Below are 19,971 nucleotides of genomic sequence, written 5' to 3' on the forward strand. Positions count from 1 at the left end.
GCCTCTCCCAAGGCTGCAGAGAGAAGCCAAGTCTGAACTAACTGATTGACTGCTGAGTGTATTGCATGGGATGATCAGATAGAAATTTATGTCTTTTTAAAGAGGTTTTCGGGAAGTTTTGCGGTTCACCCAAAGAGTGAACAGAGTATTCATTCTGATCCTTTCATTAAGTTTGAAGAGACTGTGAGAGAATGAGGTTAATCGTTTCCCAAAAGAAAGAAGGCTTCAAGTGGAAAACTGATGACTAAGCACTTTGGGAATCAGGAAGCCCTTTGTAGGAAACTTAATTTAGGCCTTAAAGTAGTGGCACCTGCAGCCTTCTGTGAGAAGTCCCTCATTCTCCCAAGGAGCAGAGGCAAAGGGATGCTGGCATAGTCCTTTTTCTTTATCCACTGGAAGTAGCATAGTACATAGGAAAGAGCACTGACTTGAAGGTCTCAAATCTACCCCCATCCCAACAGAACCTGTGTGACCTTCAGCATGCTGCTTAACCTCCATGGGACTCAGTTTCCTCATCTGTAAAATGAAGGTGTTGGAACAGCTTCTGGGTTTGTTTATATCTCCATAGCTGTGATCCTTTCATCTGAAGTCCAAATGCTTCATCCAGACTTGGATGGTTATGGAATCATAATGGTTTTTGTTCAGTCATGTTTTTCAGTTGTGTCAGACTTTTCGTGACCCCTTTGGGGTTTTCTTGGCACAGATGCTGGAGTGGTTTGTCATTTCCTTCTCCAGCTCATTTTACAGATGAGGAAACTGAAGCAAACAGGATGAAATGACTTGCCCAGGGTCACACAGCTAGAAGTGTCAGTGGCCAGATTTGAACTCAGGTAGCGGAGTTAAGGGTGTTCTATCCATTGCACCACCTAGCTGCCTTATGGGAGGAATAAGTTGTGGACTCTCAACACTGATTTTTATGAAGTCCTTTAAAAAGTCCTTCAGAAAAAGAACTATGTAGTCTGAATGCAAATAGAAACATACTATTTTTTCTTTGTTTTTTTTCTTTCTCATGGTTTCTACCTTTTGTTCTGATTCCTCTTTCACAACATGACTTATATAGAAATAAGTTTAATATGATTGCACATGTATAGCCTATATCAGATTACATGCTATCTTGGAGAGGGGGAAGGGAAAAGGAGAGGATCTTATCAAAGTGAATATTGAACACTAAAAATAAATAAATTTATTAATTAATGAAAAAAAGTTTAAAAAAAGGCCTTCAGAGACTTGAGTGGCTTAGTGGATAGAAGCTTGTTTATGGAGCTAGGAAGTTGTGGGTTCAAGCCCTGCCTATGACATATATTGGTTGTGTCATCCTGGGCAATTCATTTGACCTTGCACTGCCCCCCAGGCAACTCTTTAAGATACAAGTAGAAGTAGAGCTGTTGATCTGAGTAATTGAGGACATTTCCAAACTTGAGAACTGGCTATACTAATGAATTCATGGGTCCAGATTTAAAAAAAAAAAAAAACGCCCAGTGAATAAAGAAGAATGACCCACTCATTCAAAGCCTAAGCATCACCTGTTAACTTCATGAGGCTTCTACAAGGCTTGTTTGAGCTTTTGGCCATCAGCGACTGCCTTTAAGGTTTGCTGTCTTCTGCAATGAAGACCACTGGACTTGGAGTCTGGGAAACCTGAGCACAAAAGCTGCCTCCTACGCTTGCTCAGGCAACCCTCTGAATCCATTTGAGCCTCTGGCACCTCTTTATAAGTTACGAATGGATTGTGTCTGTTAGATATTCATCAGCCCATACTGAAATCTTAGGGCCTTGACATGCTGCTTCATCCCCCTCAAATGCACAGGGCAGTGTCTTGCACAGAGCAGAGGTCCCACAAATGTTTGCTGAATAAATAGAATGACAGTCGGAGGGGAAAAACAAACCAAAAAACCCCACTTCTACAAAACAGAACCAGTGTCATGACTGTTTTCCCAACATCGAAAACTCTTCTTGATAAAATTCTTGATTATAGTTGCTTAGATGTTGAAAAGAAAGATATTTTGATTAGGAATATTTCACTGCTGGGAGTTGAGAGGAGCTAATACTCCATTAGCAACTTCAGTACATTGGAACGCTTGGCTCCCCAGCCATGCGGAGGTGGCTCTGCCGCTGTGTAGATGACTTCATGTGTCATAGGGAATTGTACAAAGCCCGTGCATGCCGTTGCTGCTGACGAGTAGAAGGCACCCCCTTTATTAAACATTACAGGATTTGAGGCTTGCTGCTTAGTTTTAAATTAAATTCCTGAGTAATAAGAACTTTTTGGTTATGTTTCATGATGTCCTTCATCCCGAAGCATTGATTGTCATCCAAGTGCCTCAATTTGCATCCAGAATTATGTTTTTGATGAGTCTGAGTCCAAGGAGTGTCCTTCCTTCCTTCTTTCCTTTTTTTCTGTTTTTTCTTTCATTCTTTCTTTCCTCTCTCCTTCCCTCCCTCTCTCCCTCCTCCTTCCCTCCTTCCTTCCTTCCTTTCATTTTCGTTCTTTTTTTCTCTTTCTTTCTTTCTTTTTCTTTCTTTTTGTCTTCTCTCCTTCCCTCCCTCCCTCCTTCCTTCTTTCCCCTCACTTTTGAATGATCAATTATATTTGATGCTATGAGCAAGTGTTCATTGCTTGATTGATTGAAGTGTGGCAGAAGTACACTGGATTTAGTGTCCAAACACTGAGGTTCCAATTCTGCCTGTTCCACTGATTTTCTATCCCTAACCCCTCTGGATTTTAGATTCTTCAACCATAAAGTGGGCAGGGTTGGATGAGGTGATCTCAACAGCACAAATTTTTAACCTCAGACCCACAGATAGATTTCAAGGCCAGGGTATAAGGGGTGCAGTGTGTAAATTTGGATGGAAGAAAGCTTACATATTTCCCCTAACCTCCAATTAAAACTTAGTATTTTCTTCACTTATTTAAAAAAAATCACCCGTCTGAGAAGGGCCTCACCATGGTAAAGGGGCTGTGACACACAAAGAAAGTGAAGAACCGCTCTCAGGTATTTTCTCTAGCTAGAGATCAAGGGCATCTGAGGCGGTGCCAGGGGGTGGAGCTGGCCAGGAGTCAGGTAGGCCAAGGTCAAATGGAGCTTCAGATACTTACTAGCTGGGTAACCCTGCGCAGGTTTCTTAACCTGTATTCCTATGTTTCCTTATATCTGTCGAAAGAGGATAATAATAAGCCCATTTCTCAAGGTGTTTTTGAGGATAAAATAGGATATTTATGGAATTCTTTGCAAGTCTTAAAGTGCTATGTAAATGCGATTATTATCTTTAAATCTGATGCTATTGTCAATATAATACTCATGCAGACCTTTAAGAAATCATTTTCAAAGTCCAGTCTTTGGTCTTAAACATCCAAGGAAAGAGACCTCCCCGTCTTCATCACCTTTGCCCGAGTGCCTAATATAGTACTTTCTGCATATAGTAGGTTCTTTAATGAACGCTGGTTGAATTAAATTGAATATTATCTGCTCCCTCACACAATGACACTTATAACTCACTTGTCACTTCCTACATGGGCAAGTCCCTTAGCCTTAATGGACCCTAGTTTTCTCATCTCTAAAATGCAACGATGAGACTTGGTGCTTTCTTCAGAGGGCCCTTTTGCCTCCAAAGTTATGATCTAGTGTGTTTTCTTTCATATTTTAATCACATTTATTTAGCCCTTTAAAGTCAATAAAGCACTTTTCTCCCCATGACCTTTTGAGATAAGGACTGCAGGTATTACTTTACATACCCATTATATGGATAAGAAAAAAAATAAGGCTTAGAAAAGTTACTTGCCCCATGGTCAGACAGCTAGCACGATGCAAACTGGGATTGAAAGTGTTATCTGTGGACTGCACGTAGTTCTTTTTCAACCACACTAGACCTTATCTGCACTGCTAATGTAATCCTAGCTGGCAACCAAGAAAGCTGAAAGACTTATTATGATCCCAACATATCCAATATATTTCTGAGAGATTTTTCTAATGCATTTGAACCTTGACTGAATCAAACCCCTGTGAAAATCATCCAGTTGGACAGTACCCCTCTGAAAGCAATTGGCCAGGAGAGTTTAAATCCCCCAAACTTTTTGAGCTAAGCTCCTTTTATTGCAGTAATTTTGTATTGCCTGCAATGTTTCTAAAGTACAATCCAGAAGTCTGAGATTAATGAAAGACATTAGGGGCTTTGAAGTACAAGAATGAATTAAAGTGCCTTCATTCACTCTGCTAGAGAATTGCTATGCAGCATAATGAGGGAAATAACCAGGCCTTTCATTCAGACTCCAACCTCCAGGTTTTAAGTCAGAAGGTCCTCACACAACACACACACTCTCTGTGTGTGTGTGTGTGTGTGTCTCTGTCTCTGTCTGTCTGTCTCTCTCTCTCTCTTTCTCTCTCTGTCTGTCTCTTTCTCTCTGCCAGTCTGCAAAGAGTAAAGGCTTCCAGCTAAAAGGAATCTCGTTCTAATGATTCTGCAAAGATGAAATTGATATTCAGACTGAGCCCATGTGTGAGTTAGAGCGGGGAAGAAATAGTAGTAATAATTGCTCCTTTGGATAGGATGCTGTCCTCTAAGTGGGAAGACCCAAAGGCAATCTCATCTCTTACATGTACGGGCTGTGTGATCTGGGTCAGTCACTGAACTTAGGTGCTCAGAGCAGTTCTCTTTTCTTGTGAATGGCAGAGAAGGTCCCAGTCTGCATGGGTGGAGGGAGCTCCCCTCTCTGAGTTTAATGTATTAGTGACATTCTATGCCAATAGGAGCATAGAAAAGGTTGAAACTCTCAGTCTTGTTCATGGGGTTTTCATGTGTATTTTCTCTTTTCGTCTTCACCAAAACTTTAATGCCTACCTCCCAGGGTCGACAGGGCCCTGTGGACATAATCTACGTGGAAGCGTGTATTCAGCATCCAGTAAATAACTGCATGTAGTTGAAAGATGGGAAATCTTCCCACCTCACCTGATGGACTCTTGTCTTTTCATTCTACTTTCTTGTCTTTTTTTTTGTCTGTCACCTGTCTCTCATTCTACTCATGTCCCAAGGGAAGTAAGTAGTGAGGTCTGTAATCAGGCAGGTGATCCAATTTATAGAATGCCGGGCCTGGAGTCAGGAAGACCTGAGTTCAATCCTGGCTTCAGTCATTTCTTAGCTACGTGATCACGGGCAAGTAACTTCCCGTCAGTTCGTCTCTGTTTCCACATCTGTGCAGTGGGGATGACAGTAGCGCCTGCCTCCCAAGTTTCTGTGATGATCAGCTGAGGTGTTCGATAAAGCAGCTTTGCAAACCTTAAGCGCTATGTAAGTGCAAGCTCTGTTATCATCCTTACCACTATTATCACCTACTGCTGTTACTGCTATTGCTGCTGCTGCTACTCCAGTGCAGAGAATGTATGATTCATAATTGGAAAACTAGCACACACATGTGCTCTGCCCTGTGCTAGCTCTTTGGCCCCGTTTTCTCCATCTTTTAAATGAACTAGGATGAAAATAAAAACAAACAACACTAATAAACGGCTAGCATTTCTATTGCCCTTTAATGTTTGCAAAAGTACTTTATGAATATTACCTCATTTCATCCTGGTAATGACCCTAGGAGATCGACGGTATTATCCCCATTTTACAGATGAGGAAACTGAGAAAGGTAGGGCCCAAGGCTGATTGGAACTCAGGTCTTCCAGCCTACAGGTGTAGCTCTCTATTTACTGCATCATCTGTTGCCTCTGAGGCTCCTTCCAGTTCTGAACCTGTAATTCCAGTCTTGTAGAGTATACACAGCTGAGGAAACTGAGGAGATGAGTAGACGGGTGCTGTCCATGGTCATGCCCCTTTTACACTGTGGTTCTAGTCTTAGGGTTTATTTATCCTGCAAATACAGTTGTTCTACTCCATTCCTCTTAAGAAAAAGAGTGCCAGTGACATTAATACCCATGCTGACCTTAAATAATCAGCTATAGGTTCCTACTTTGTTCTTAATAGATTTTTTTTAGCCAGATCAGTGAGTTCATCTTCCCCAATGAAGAATTTCTCCTACCAGTGCATGTCTGTAGTTTTTCTTCAATTTAGAATGTGGAGAAGTTAAGTGACTAGCCTAGGGTCATACAGCCATTATAAGAGAGAGCAGGTCTTCCCTACTCTTGGCTACCATTTTATCCATTATTTATGTCAGACTGCTTTTCCTCATAGACCCATTATCTCTTTAAGATGGAAACTTTCCCTTGTGAGTGTTTGAAAGAACTTTAGGATAGCAAATACCACAACCAGCCTCTCTCTTCCTTCTCCCTCACCCCACTAAGGCAGGAAAAAGTTAAATTATTCTCCCTCTGGTTGCTTCTGTCTCTGCCTGTGGTTGCTGGTGTGATTTGGGTTTTAGATTGAATTTATTATAATTTTTTTTTAATTGACTTCATCTGAACCTATCCCCATCCCTTTTATGGAGCAGAGTACCTAGCACTTTGAGCTGAGCCATGCAGGTAGCCTGTGTTTGTCTCTTCTATTTAGAATGAGTTCTTTGAAGGCTCTTGTGTTTTCACCCTTTAGTATATACCCAGCTCTTAGAACAGTGCCTGAAACATAAGCTCTTAATAAATTCTTGTTGATTTGTTGATTATTATTAGGGTTGCGCACAAAATGAAAGCAGGATAATCTAGATGTTTTTCTTTCCTTGCAAATTTGACATCAGTTTATTAACAAGGGCCCTGTCTCCCTCTCTGCTTTTCAGCCACAACACAAAAACCACATCTTGGCTAGACCCTCGGTGCCTGAACAAACAACAGAAGCCTCTGGAAGAATGTGAAGATGATGGTAAGGGGTGATGAGGGAGCATTATGTTTGACCTTAGTGATTGAGATTTGGAAATGTTTATGAAAGAATGTAGCAAGTAACGTGTATGTGTGTTATTGGCATAATTTGTAGAAAAACACTGTGAGCATGTTCTGTAAATGCATTCATAAGGAAAGTTTTAGAGAATCATGTTTTTTTTTTAAAATACATACACTGATTGATGAGTTCTGAAGCTATGGAATATCCATTGTATATAATTGTATTTCATAAACTCAATAATCTGTCTTCATCCACTTAGTTTTTGCTGTGTGGATGGTTAGATAAAACTCTGTTGAGTTCTTATGACTTTACTCTGAATCCGTAGGTCCCACTGGGTACTTGAATTAACCACTGCTGCTCTACACCCCTGGCCTAGCACCACTGTATCTTGTCATCTACCTAGAAACATGGCCTTGTGGTCATCTCCTTGGATACATAAGTATTTGAAGGATCTATGGTTTTTTTCAATGAGAGAAATTCTTGGAATGGCAACTTTTACTGCCAATCCAACTCACAACTCCTCTGACTTAGTAGAGAAGTTAAAGGAATTTGCCTAATATGCCCAGAACTTGATTGTCTTCCAAAGAGTCCACTTTCTAGTTAGTGTCACAGCCAGGATTGAAATCCAGATATTTCTAACTTTTACTAGTACCTTATTCCTCTTCAGGAAAACAGTTGAAAAAGTGTTGTATTTCGAGTTAGAAGAACTTGATACAAATACCGCCTCTATTGCTATCAATTGACTTCTCTGGCCCTGAATTCCGTCATCTGTAAAATGAAAAGATAGGACTAGATGGTCTCTTAAGATGTTTTTTAGCACCAAATCTATGATCCAAAGACTTCAGAAAATTTAGGAATCAGTTTTCTCTAAAAACTCAGATTTTTCCCAACAGAATAACCTCATTAGGACTAAAGAAAGGCCTTGACAAGTTTTGGTGTCTTTATATCAACTGAGAGAAAGTCTCAGGTATGTTAGCAATGCAGTCTTTCAAGAAAGCAACTGAATTGTTTCCAATTAAAAATTGAAAATGGCTTATTGGCTCAAGAAGTTCTTAATGAAAATGTGTGCTTAGAATTGTTATGACTTGAGTTTCTTTGAAAGGAAATCCTTAGTAAGACAGAGTGGTCTGTTTGTTTTTGGTACGCTGAAGTCTATTTTCCACATCACAGTGTTCTCTTTTCAACACAAAGGAATTAAAAGGCCGATGTGTTGGCTGGTGGCTACTCTGTGTCAGATCTGAGCTTACGAATCAGTGGTATAATTACCCAAAACACGTTGCACTAAGGGATAATAGAATGCAATAATCTTCTTATATTGTCCTTGGGTCTTGGCATACATTAAAAGACAGTGTTGTGTTTGCGTAGTATGTAAATTCATATACAGTGATTCCTCACTTTACCAGAAGTATATCTTCCCATCCTCATACATAGAGAACTCCTGGGGTGGAAACTCTATGCACCAAGGCAGATTGACCACTTCTCTGTAATTTACACCCTCATAGAGTTGCAATGAGAGAGAAGACCAAATATATTGAAGAGAAGGTGGGATAATGGGAGGTAAACTCAATGGTCAGGAAACATTTATTAAGGACCTCCTGTGTTCTTGGTACTATGGTAAGTGCTGGGGATACAAAAAAAAAAAGCAAAAGTCAGCCCTGTTCTCAAGGAACTCACAGTCTAGCGGGGAAGATAACATGCAAAGAACTATGTTCAGACAAGCTATAGACAGGATAGATTAGAGCTAACCAATGGAGAGAAGGCATTAGCGTTAAGTGGGATCAGACAGGGCTTCTCATAGGAAGTCATTCGTTCCTAGTTATAAACCAGATGTTGTTCCAGACAAGGCCTGAACCCACATCCTTCAGATTCCAAAGCAAGGTGCTTATCCACTCTGACATGTGGTGTTCCCTATCATTGGCACTGCATAAAATATCCCAGCCATTGCTCTCTTGGAACTTAGAGACCAAGGCAGACAATACTAGTAAAGGTAAATACAAGAAGATGAAATAGAGTGTTGGACATGAATTCATTATTTACAAGATGTGCAAGCAGCGCTATGAAGGCATTTCACAGCATCCTAGATTTGAGCTGGAAGGGACCTTTGAGATTACTTTGTCCACCTCCCTCATTTTGCAGATTTCAGAACTGAGATCCAAAGGGTAACATGATTTTCCAAAGCTAAAATGGGTAACTGGGCCTGGATTTGAACCAGCACCTTTTGACTCCAAATTCAGCAGTCTTTCCCTGTACCACACAACCTCAGCAATGTTTTGCTAGAATAAAAACTCTGATAAGTCAGTGCTGTGACCTAGGCCCTTGTTGTATTTTGATTGTTTTCTTGGCTTTCTTTTTGATTAAGATATGTCAGGAAAAGAGATATTTGCTTTTTGGTGGAGTGATGGAATGAGGTGTCTTGGCTCTTCATATATGTCATATAGCAGTCTGTTTTCTTATTCAAGGTGTCCCAAAAGTCTTAGTGCAGTTTAAGGCTTTGGTTTAGTTCTCCCCCATTCCTGAAGTCCTCCTCCAGTGTTTTATTGTGGTATGGAAGTAATTCTAGGGTTTCAGAGAGAATGCCAGTGGTGGGTAAACCCTGCTGTCCTTCCAAGTTGCAAAGGTTTTAGATTGGGTCCCCAGGATGGACTCTGTGTCTGTTTTCCAAGGACCACTTTTAAGTTCAGAGACACTCTTTCTCTGTTTGGCTGTGCAGTGATGGGCTTCTCAACTGTGACAGTTTTGAAAGACAGTGTACTTAATCATAGAGAGGTTGTGACCTGCACCAGTGGAGAGAATATGGGTGAAATAAGGGCTCATTGAAATAGCAAAGTAAATAAGTATGCTATGGAGAGAGAGTACCGTTTTTTAAAAACTTGGAAGGAAATAAAATCCATTCATCTATGAAAGTATACTAATGATACTCTGACATTTATTTCTCATAGCCAAGAATTCTAATGATATGTGCAGCCCATGCAATGGCTCATGGTAATCACTGTGAACACTGATTACTACTGTACTGAGATGCATGGAGCTACAGGAGATTTCCAGCTAACAAAATGCCATATGATAGAAAGATTCCAGAGAAGTTTGATTGAGTTGAACAGTAGCAATAGCCAAGGGTTTCTATTTGAAGAAGGAGTGTGTGTGGTGCATTGGGAAGGTCAGTGGCTTTGGAGTCAAAGGACCTGGGGTCAAGTTCTACCTCTGCAAGTCACTCTATCTCTCTGGACCTCAGTTTCCTTACCCATAAAATAAGAGGGTTGGACTCAGTGGTCTTAAAGGTGACTTTCAACTATAAATCCCTGCTTTTAAGACCCCTTGGAATACTCATTATATTTCTGTTTGTTTACTAGCTCCATAGATAGATGAAGTATGTTAAAGGGTCCATGGACATCAGCCAGTCCAAATCTTTGTTTCTTAGATGAAGCATGGGTCCAATGATGCTATGACTTTCTTAAGGTCGCCCAGCTGGTCAAAGAGTTCTTTCAACTTTGTGACACTGTCCCTTTTTGCCGTTTATCTTACAACAAATACATTTTCACATCAAGTGTAGTTTGTCAGGTGTGGGTATATTGAATAAGAACTCATCATCATGATTTTTGGATTGTAAGCTCCTCGAGCACGTCCCCAACTCTTAGCACAGTTCCTGGTATATAGTAGGTGCTTAATAAATTCTTATTGATTAACTAACTGAAATAAAAAGGAAGTCTGAACAAATGCTATATATATATGTATATATATTCACACAATATACATATATATGGATATGTGCTTGTGTAAATGTACCTTTGTACACAAACACTTCTGAAAACTAGCATATACGTATGCACGTAGGTACCACTGTCAAACTGACGGGACAAATGCCCAATAACATAATCGCTACTGGGTAATGTTTTGTCATTTGTATTTGTATGAAGTAGTGTGTCTCTGATGTCATGACATGAATGGAGTATGTACATAAATTAACATTTTACTATTGGTCACCGTGGGTCCCCTACCTACCATCTCACATCTTGATGTCATACAGTGATTCTGTGAGTGTACTTTATTATGTGAAAGGTGTAGCAAGACCTACTCTCCAAGCCCCAATGCCCAAGATGCATGGACCTGGTCTAGTCTGCTGGTCTTTCATCTGTGACTTGATTTTCGTTCCAGGCACATAACCCATTTGGAATGTGTTCCTTTCCCAACTGTTAACTCAAAGACACACATCTAGATGACATGTTTAGCACAGATCTGATCCCCACAATCAGAACTCTGGTTTGCCATTATAAATTATTCAGTTAAGCTTTTTAATTCTGCTCAAGAAATTTGTCTCTAGTGCCTAGAACAGTGCCAAGTGATGTGATGGGTGCAAATTAAGTACCTGATGCATCCTTGCCCTGTGTTTGGAGAAACAAGGCTTATCCATGCACAGCTGTGTAGAGGAGATGATGGAATCCCAATTGGTGTCAATAAATGAAATTTTAGTACTGATCATCAAACCTAGAACTATTTTAGGCAGCTGGGATTTTTTTTTAAAGAACAACCTGACATCTGAGCACTATTACCCACACTTCTGTAAATATGTGGAACCTGGAGTATATCTAGACAATGTGCATGAAGATTCTTGTGCTTCCTTGAGATATCCTAATTGAGTAGAATTACTTTTCAAAGTATGCATTGGGTTGGAGTTCGTACTACAATATGCCTTCTCTATTTGACTTCGCATTTTATTTTCAATCACTGATAGTCTTTAAAAGTTAAGTAATGTCTTAATTGTGAATATAATTGCTTAGCTGATTAGAGGAATATTGAAGGATTAAAAGGGGCGAGATATTAAAAGGCCTGGCAGCTTTATTCACTTGGAATGAGATCCTTAATAAGTGACTCTCACTTAAGAATGTGGAAATTGCAAAGCCATTTGTCATCTTTTACAACCAATCATATCCTACTTTGACATGCAAGGAAATGATCCCTATAATTATTTTGCCAATACAAGCACTTGACGTTTCATGATTTGCATTGATTGGGGTCTGAAGAGTTCCAAGGGTGGAAATGAGATGAGCCGAGAGCAGGTAAGGTCCACATAACAAAAGCGGGGTGTGGGCTGCTATTTTTTTTCTTAAGGGTGTTTTCTTTCTTGGTGCTGGTGTCTGAATTTTTCTTTTCCTCTCTTCTATCTCATTTCCTGCTCTTCCTTTGGAGAAGAAGGGGTACACACCGAGGAATTGGACAGTGAACTAGGTAAATCTCTTTTCTATCCTTCTGTTTGCTCCATGCCTTAGATTATATTTTTTTGAGTCTTTAGTGAATTGCTTAATCCTTCTGTTTCATTATTTTGCACCTTTCCAATTATGATTTTTGTTTGGACTTAGCGCCAAAAGGTCAATTTGATAACCAAATACGGCTGACTCTATAATGAATGGATTCTCTGCAGAGATGTTCTTAGTAGATGAGGCTTAAGAAAGGAAATAAACAGTGTGAGAGAAAGAGCTGAGAAAGGGCAAGGAGAGACCTGGGATTATATTCTGAATCCTCAGACCTTCTAGGAACCATGGGATGATTTTCTTTGTTCTTTGCCCCCCCTTTTTTTTTCCTCTCTGGGTCTTCCCATCTTTCCCAGACTGGACCTCCTGAAGCTAGTCCTGGTCCAAATCTCAGTACTGATCAGCATGGGAGCTTTGACATGCACTGTTTCCAACCTGGGCTGATTTACCCCTTCTTAGGTAACCAGGCAGCCCCCTCAGAACATCTTTTCACAGAACTTCACAGAACAAATCCCCGTAATAAAAGGATTTGTTCTGTAAAACTTATACTCAGTCAGAAGGCTGTACCCAAGGACCTAGAAAGCCACATGTAACCTCCAGGCTGTAGATTCTCCACCCTTGCCTTAGAAGCTCTGCCAGATTAATGCTGAATGAAGGGTGGACACCCAGTCATCAAAACCCACAACTCCCAATCCCAAGAGATCCACCATCCTCAGCCTCTCTGGCAGCAGAGATTATAGACATGTACCACCTTGCCTGGCTGCCCTCATCTTTTAAAAGGTGATGATGGCCACATTTTCCTATCTGAAGAAGCAGGAGACTAATAAAAGCTTTATGAATGAATGACCGGAAGGAAAGAGAGAGGTTTTGAATTGACATTGTTTCCTGATGGAATTGCTGGATTTCCTATACTTTGGGAAGAGACCATCAAGAAATGATGGTAACCCTGTTGTAACTGGGGTCCCTGGTTCGACTTAGCTGTGGTTATAAATTAAGAGCTAAAAGGAGCTGTGTTAATGTGTTCATATAGCTCATCAGATTTTAAATATACTGTTGGAGCTTACTTAGGACAAACTAGATTCACAGATAATCCAAAAATATTTTGTTTTGATTTTTAAATGTGGTTGGACTGTTGTTTGCTTCAGGGCTGAGGGGGATAATTGGTAGCACATTAACATTTTTATTATGTTGAGTTTAAACAACATTGAAATTAAAATGTATCTCTGAGTGTGTACCACCTAAGGCTTAGATGAGAAAATTCACTGGTCGATATTGTACTTGCAGGAGGCCAAAGAAAATTGAAAATTGACCAGAATAGTCATCTTAGATTCAGAAGAGCCTTTAATTATTATTGCCTCTAATGGAACTTTTTGAAATTATGGCCCTAGATTGATTAGCATATAAAAATATCTTTAAATTATATGTAAGTACAGAATATAGACCTTTTGCCCCTCCAGTTTAATTCTGTTTTTCTTTCTGGGGACATGCTATTCACCTGTTTGTCCAACAGCTTGGTTAGCCAGGGTTATGCTGCACATATCACTTATGTCTGGTTTCCTCAGTGCCTTGGGTATATTCTGTTGTGGACTGATGTGCCAGCAACAGTCAATAAACTATCGACTATTCTATTTTTGAGACATTCAAGAAACTGTTCTTGCGGTCAGTGTGGGAGGAATGACTCGGAGGCTAATCCTATATATTAAGACAATTGGAGAGAAATTACTCCAGAACTAATTGGCTCATTCTAACAATCTACGACTAAACCCATTAAAGGGGACAGCACAATGATCCCATGCCATAATGGGTTATAGGAATTATTTGTTGAAACAGCCCAAACCACAGCCCTTGGTTTCTGAACAGAAAAGAAATGATCTGAAGACAATCGTGAATAGGGAGAGCAGTGATCAGCATCGTTGATATTGATCTGAAGTCCTCATTGATCTGAAAGCAGCTGTGACATTATAGTTATGGTCAAATGGAAGTTGGTAAAAAGGGAAAGGAAAGCACCCTTTATCACTGGATCACTTATGAGTTACAGGAGCTTGTGCTATCTAGTGCAAGATGAATGATAAAGATGTGGAAATAATGGACCAAAAAAAAAATCAAGATTTTATTTTCATAGCCTAATATTTTTATGATGCTTTCTGGACATTCTGGAGTAGCTAGGTGGCACCATAGTGCACAGTGCGCTCGGGCTTTAATTAAGAAGACTCATCTTCCTGAGTTCAGATCTGACTTTAGACATTTACTAGTTGGGTGACCTTGGGCAAGTCACTTAACCCTGTGTGCCTCAGTTTCCTCATTTGTAAAATGAGCCAGAGAAGGAACTAGTAAACCACTCCAGTATCTTTGCAAAGAAAATCCCAAATGGGTTCATGAAGAGTTGGATGCCACTGAAATGAGTGAACAACAACAAATTATTTTTTGATTTTCCCTGAAAGGGACACATAGGAGAAAGGCAGTGTGAAACAGCGAATAGAAAATGACACTTACAGTAAGGAAGGACTAGATTCAAATTCTGCCTCAGACAGAATAGGTATATGTCCTCAAGCAAGTCACTAAACGCCTCTGGGGTTCACTACCTCATCTGTAGAATGAGAGGATTAAACTCATTAACAACATGGATCCCTTCTGTCTCCAAATCTGTGATCTAGGAGTATACCCATACGGTGGTATAGGCATGATTCAGGTGTCTAAATTCTTCATGACCCCTTTTGGAGTTTTCTTGGCAAAGATCTTGAACAAGTTTGCCATTTCCTTCTTCAGCTTATTTTACAGATGAGGAAACTGAGGCAAAAAAGGTTAAATGACTTGCCCAGGGTCATACAGCTAGTAAGTATCTCAGCATGAATTGGAAATCAGGTCTTTCTGACTCCAGGGCCGGCGCTTTATCCACTGGGCCACCTAGCGACCTGTCTGAAGGAAGGAAGGAAGGAAGGAAGGAAGGAAGGAAGGAGGGAAGGAAAGGAAGGAAGGGAATGTGTGTATAAGTATATATGTATTCATATATAATATGTTCAGTGTACTCTCATGTATAGTTGTGCAAACATACACACACATAGTTATTTCCATAGACCTCCTCTACCATTATCCAATATAGCCCATTTCTGTGACAAATCCTACTTTCAAAAAATGGACACTGTGTGCTCTTTGTGGACTGTGATACAAAAATAAAAATCTACCATCTAGTACCTTAGGGTGTGCAATCAGTATGCAGTGATTATTTCAGTCTATCCTCACCACAACTCTATGCAACAGGTGCTGTTGTTATCCCATTTAATAGGTGAGAAACAGGATGGTAGGGGTTGAGAGACTTCTACTGGGTCACCAAGCTCGTACGTAACAAGAGTCTGAATCCACGTTTTCCTGCCTCCATCACTACCCAACCGAGCTAGCATCTCCTAGAATGTTACTTTCTAGTCTGCCTCTAAGAATACTGTCTCCCCTGCTGCCTTACCTTTTTGACCTACATGACTTGATTATAGAATTGTGATTTCTGAACTGGGTTGTCAAAGATGGATCTAGACATCTCTTATGTAATTAGTTGCCTTTTGGAATTGCCAAATGCCCCTGCAGAAATCTCCTAGCAAACTGTATTTTCAACTAGTGCACCCTTGTAACCCATATTCTGAGTTGTGGACTGTTTTAAGTGAAATAACCTGGCATTGGGGGATGACTAAAAGTTAATGGATTTTGATCTGAAAATGTGCATTCTCTTCATATTGTGCATTTGAGATTTAAAAAAATAAAAGCCACATGGCTATTGTGATATCCTTGTGACTTTTTCAGTTTTGCTGCTTTTGACGTGAAGGGCACTTAAACGAGGCCCCCAGCCCTTGACTGCTCTCCCCGTCTCCCCCCCAGTAAGGATGACCTAAGATGGGGCAGGCATGATTAGGCTGTGATCTCCATCCTGGAGAGGAATAACGATATTGATCCATTGAAGTAACTTTCAACCCTAAACACTAGGCCGTCTAAAGTTTGTCACTGTGGTGACAGAGTAATTGTGAACACAGTTTGGAGACCAATGGGGTCTTCCAATATAGCCTGGAGCCTGCCCAGGATCTCTCTGCTGCCCTCAGCTCTTTCTACATATGTGGCTGGTTTCTGTTTTCAGAATTTAAACTGATTTCACAGCCCATCTGTCTGTCTGCTAACTATTGTAATTAGGAGGTTTGTCCTTCTAATGACTAAGAACCTTCGTAGCTTTATTTTTCAATGGATCTTCCATCTCTTTTTGTTTGTTTTGTTTTCTGTTTGCCTTTTATTCATTTATGTCCTTTTGATAATATTTTATTTTCCCCTCAGTTACATGTTAAAACAATTCTTAACACTTGTGGGGTTTTGCTTTAAGTTTTGAATTCCTTGTATTCTTCTTATTCTTCCCCCCATCCCGAGATGGTAAATAATCTGATATAGGTTATAAATGTGCATTCACGTAAAACATTTTCACATTAATCATTTTGTACAAGAAGATACAAACAAAAAGGAAAAAGACAAAAAGTTCTTCAGTCTGCATTCAGACAATATCAGCTGTTTCTCTGCAGGCAATTAGCATTTTTCCTCATGAGTCAAAAAATTAAAAAAGATTTTGCACAAGCCAAACCAATGCTGCCTGTATTAGAAGGAAGGCAGAAAACTTGTGGGGCAAGGGGTGGTGATTTACAGCAAATATCTCTGAAAAAGACCTCATTTCTTAAATATATAGAGAAATGAATCAGATTTGTATGAATGAAAGTCATTCCCCAATTGATAAATGATCAAAAGATATAGACAGGTTTCAGACAGAAAAATCAAAGCTATCTATAGTCATATATATAAAAATGTTTTAACCCACTATTGATTAGAAAAATGCAAATTAAAACAACTCTGAGATATTACCTCACCTATCAGATTGGCTGATGTGACAAAAAATAAGGAAAATTATAAATACTGGAGGGGATGCCAGAAAACTGGGACACTAATGCACTGTTGGTGAAGTTTTAAACTGATCCATTCATTCTGGAGAGCAATTTGGAAATATACCCAAGGGGAGTTGTGCATATACTATCCCCTACCTTTGGCTTAGAACTTCGCCACATTCCCAGTCAATCTTCTTCCTCTTATTTAATAAAATTAGATAAAATTAATATTAATTGATAGTATTAATATTAAATAAAATTGTTGAGATTGAATGCTATTAATAATATTGAATCAAATAATTACTGTGAAGTGATATATTTAATGATAATATTTAATATTAAAACAAACGATTATTTTTATAGTGCCTTTGACCCCTTTTGGACCTCAAAATAACCCTAAGAAGGAAGAAATGCAAGGACTGTTACCCATATTTGCCAGCTGAGAAAATTGATTCTCAGAGAACTGTAATGAGATGCCCGGTGTCTCACAGCTGGACTCCCCTCTGGGCTTCCTAACTCCATGCCCATTGTTTTACCTCCTACTCCACACTACCTCTCCATCAGCTGGAGATTGTTGATAATCTAATATATAAAATAAGTTAACTTTATTGGAGGAACAAAGAAAACCTCTAGAGCTTTTAGTTTTCATTTAGAAAGGAATATGTTTAGTTTTTAAATGGACATATATATTCATTCTAAATAAACACTTCTAAAAATTAACAACACTCCTTTAAAAAATTTGCCCCAGAAAATTACCAAAAACAATTACCTGTGCATCTTTTATTCTCCTATTTTATGGGTAAATGATCAGGAAAAATAAATAAATCTAATCAGTTTTGAAAAGTTGTGATTAATCCCAGTGAAACAGTGCATTTCTGAGTTCACCTCTTGCCTTCTTCCTACATGTTTGGCACTTTCATCTACCCCATCAAAGAAAAAGCATGAACTCACGTGTCACACTTTATGTTTTTTAATTTCCTGATTCATCTCTTTGTTCCTAAGTGGTTGGAAACATTCTCCTGACTTGTTTTTATTTAGATGGTAATTTTCAGTGTTCTTTAGGCAAGCTGTTTCTCAAGCCTTCCAGTTATAAAGGTCTCCAAGCCTCAGTTTATGAGAATGCCAAGTGATGTCAACATCTGCCGAGGGGCCCTGGTATATTCTTAGCTGCTTAGGGTTTGAAGGATTCAGAGACCTTGAAAACCTGCTAAGTGTAAAACAGAAATGGGGGTGGGAGGTGGGCCCTGGCTCTTTGTTTGCATACAAAGAACATGTGGAGTAAAAGCTGTGAAATGAATGTCTCTTGATGTTCAGCCAAACCTGAAAGTGAATGTAAACTTGGAGTAATTAATCTGCTTGCGTGTGTCTGTGTGTTTGCTCCTCATTCTTGTAGACTCCTGGTCATGTAACTGAACTTGATAAATTCTGTGTTCTTTAGCTAAGCTTTTCTTGTGAGAAGGGCTGTCTTTGCTAATGTCAGCTACACAACTGCCTACTCTTAATGGAATGAAGGAAGAAAGGAAGGAGGGAGGGAGGGAAGGAAGGGAGGAAGGAAGGAAGGAAGGAAGGAAGGAAGGAAGGAAGGAAGGAAGGAAGGAAGGAAGGAAGGAAGGAAGGAAGGAAGGAAGGGAGGAAGAGAGGGAGGGAGGAAAGGAGGGAGGGAGGAAGAAAAAAAGAAAAAAGAGTGGAGTAAAAGGAAGAAAGAAGGAAAGAAAGAAAAAGGGAGGGAGAGAAAGAAGAAAAAAAGAATGAAGGAAGAAAAGAGAGGAAGGAAGGAAGACATTTCAAAAAAATAATATTTTAAGTTATTTGTCTTCAAGTCAGATCCTCATGGTTTTGTTCAGGAATGACATTCCTTGTCAAAATGTTATTTTAATATGAGCTTATCTTCTAGATTATAGATTATATAGTTATATATAATTATATAGTTACATATATTCTATAGATTATAGATTATATAGTTATAGATTGTGAGGGTTAAGCAGTCATACCACGATTGAATTTAGTCATTTTTCTAAGGGATAAAAAGATCAGTGTAAAATATGGCAGAACTTAGCTGTCTTAGTCATAATTATATTTAGAGAAATAATATTGTTTTATGTTTGTCAAATGAAGTTATCTACAGAATTGCCCTTTATTAAAAAAATAGAGATAAAGTAGAACCCTTTTAAAGAAAAGTTTATTACCTGATAGACTTATTTTGGGTCAAATACCACAGAGAATTAAAGCCTGATATAATAGAATTAAGGTAGCTAAGTGGTCCAGTGGATAGTGCCAGACTTGGAGTCAGGAAAACTCATCTTCATGAGTTCATGGTATTAGATACTTACTAGCTGTGTGACCATGGGCAACTTACTTACCCCTGTTTGCCTCAGTTTCTTCATCTATACAGTGAGTGGGAGAAGGAATTGGTAAGCCACTCTAGCATCTTTGCCAAGAAATCCCTCAATGGAGGTCACAAAGAGTTGGATGTGACTGAAAATGGTGACACAGCCACATAGTAGAATCGGCTTGCATGGCATGTGGTGCTTAGTGCTGGCCCCCAACACCATCTTTACTGAGAAAGTGCACTTGTGGCAATAATTCCTTAAAAATCCATGGAATATAAGTGACCTGAGGACAAGAACTGGAGCAAGTCTGGACCCAAAGTGTAATGCTGTACATTAGAGATAGAATGAAAAGCAATTTCAAGTATGCTCCTCTATTTAAAATTCATGTCTGAATTTTTGTTTTAGTACTAAATGATAATGAGAAGGTGATGTGATGTGGAATGGATAGAGAGATGGCCTTGGAGTCAGGAAGACCTGGATTGAAGTCTTACCTGTAAAACATGTTCACTGTGTGATCTTGAGCAAGTCAAGGTCTAGTCCTATACCCACCCACTCCCATCCCCAGGAGAATCAATAGAAATAGAACTTAAATGAGGAATAAGACAAAAGTATGATCGTATAATTGTATTTTCTCCTCTGGGGGGGGTGGGCTAAGAATAGTCTTGGGTTGGTTAGTTTGTTTAAAAAGGG

At 39.4% G+C, this 19,971-nt stretch overlaps 1 protein-coding gene across 24 annotated transcripts in view; it reads left to right on the forward strand.

Annotated features, from left to right (window-relative positions):
* The window catches only part of MAGI1 (membrane associated guanylate kinase, WW and PDZ domain containing 1), a 703,366-nt gene that overhangs the window by 579,515 nt on the left and 103,880 nt on the right, over window positions 1-19,971 (forward strand). For 19 of the 24 annotated variants that reach the window (XM_072598734.1, XM_072598737.1, XM_072598738.1 and 16 more), the window contains 2 exons: window positions 6,704-6,786; window positions 11,992-12,027. In XM_072598734.1, the coding sequence (XP_072454835.1) occupies window positions 6,704-6,786; window positions 11,992-12,027 (119 nt within the window). The remainder of the gene's footprint in view (window positions 1-6,703; window positions 6,787-11,991; window positions 12,028-19,971) is intronic. The other 5 variants (XM_072598742.1, XM_072598759.1, XM_072598758.1 and 2 more) reach the window with 1 other exon arrangement.

Source organism: Notamacropus eugenii, chromosome 3, assembly GCF_028372415.1.
Source record: "Notamacropus eugenii isolate mMacEug1 chromosome 3, mMacEug1.pri_v2, whole genome shotgun sequence".
Lineage (NCBI taxonomy): Eukaryota > Metazoa > Chordata > Mammalia > Diprotodontia > Macropodidae > Notamacropus > Notamacropus eugenii.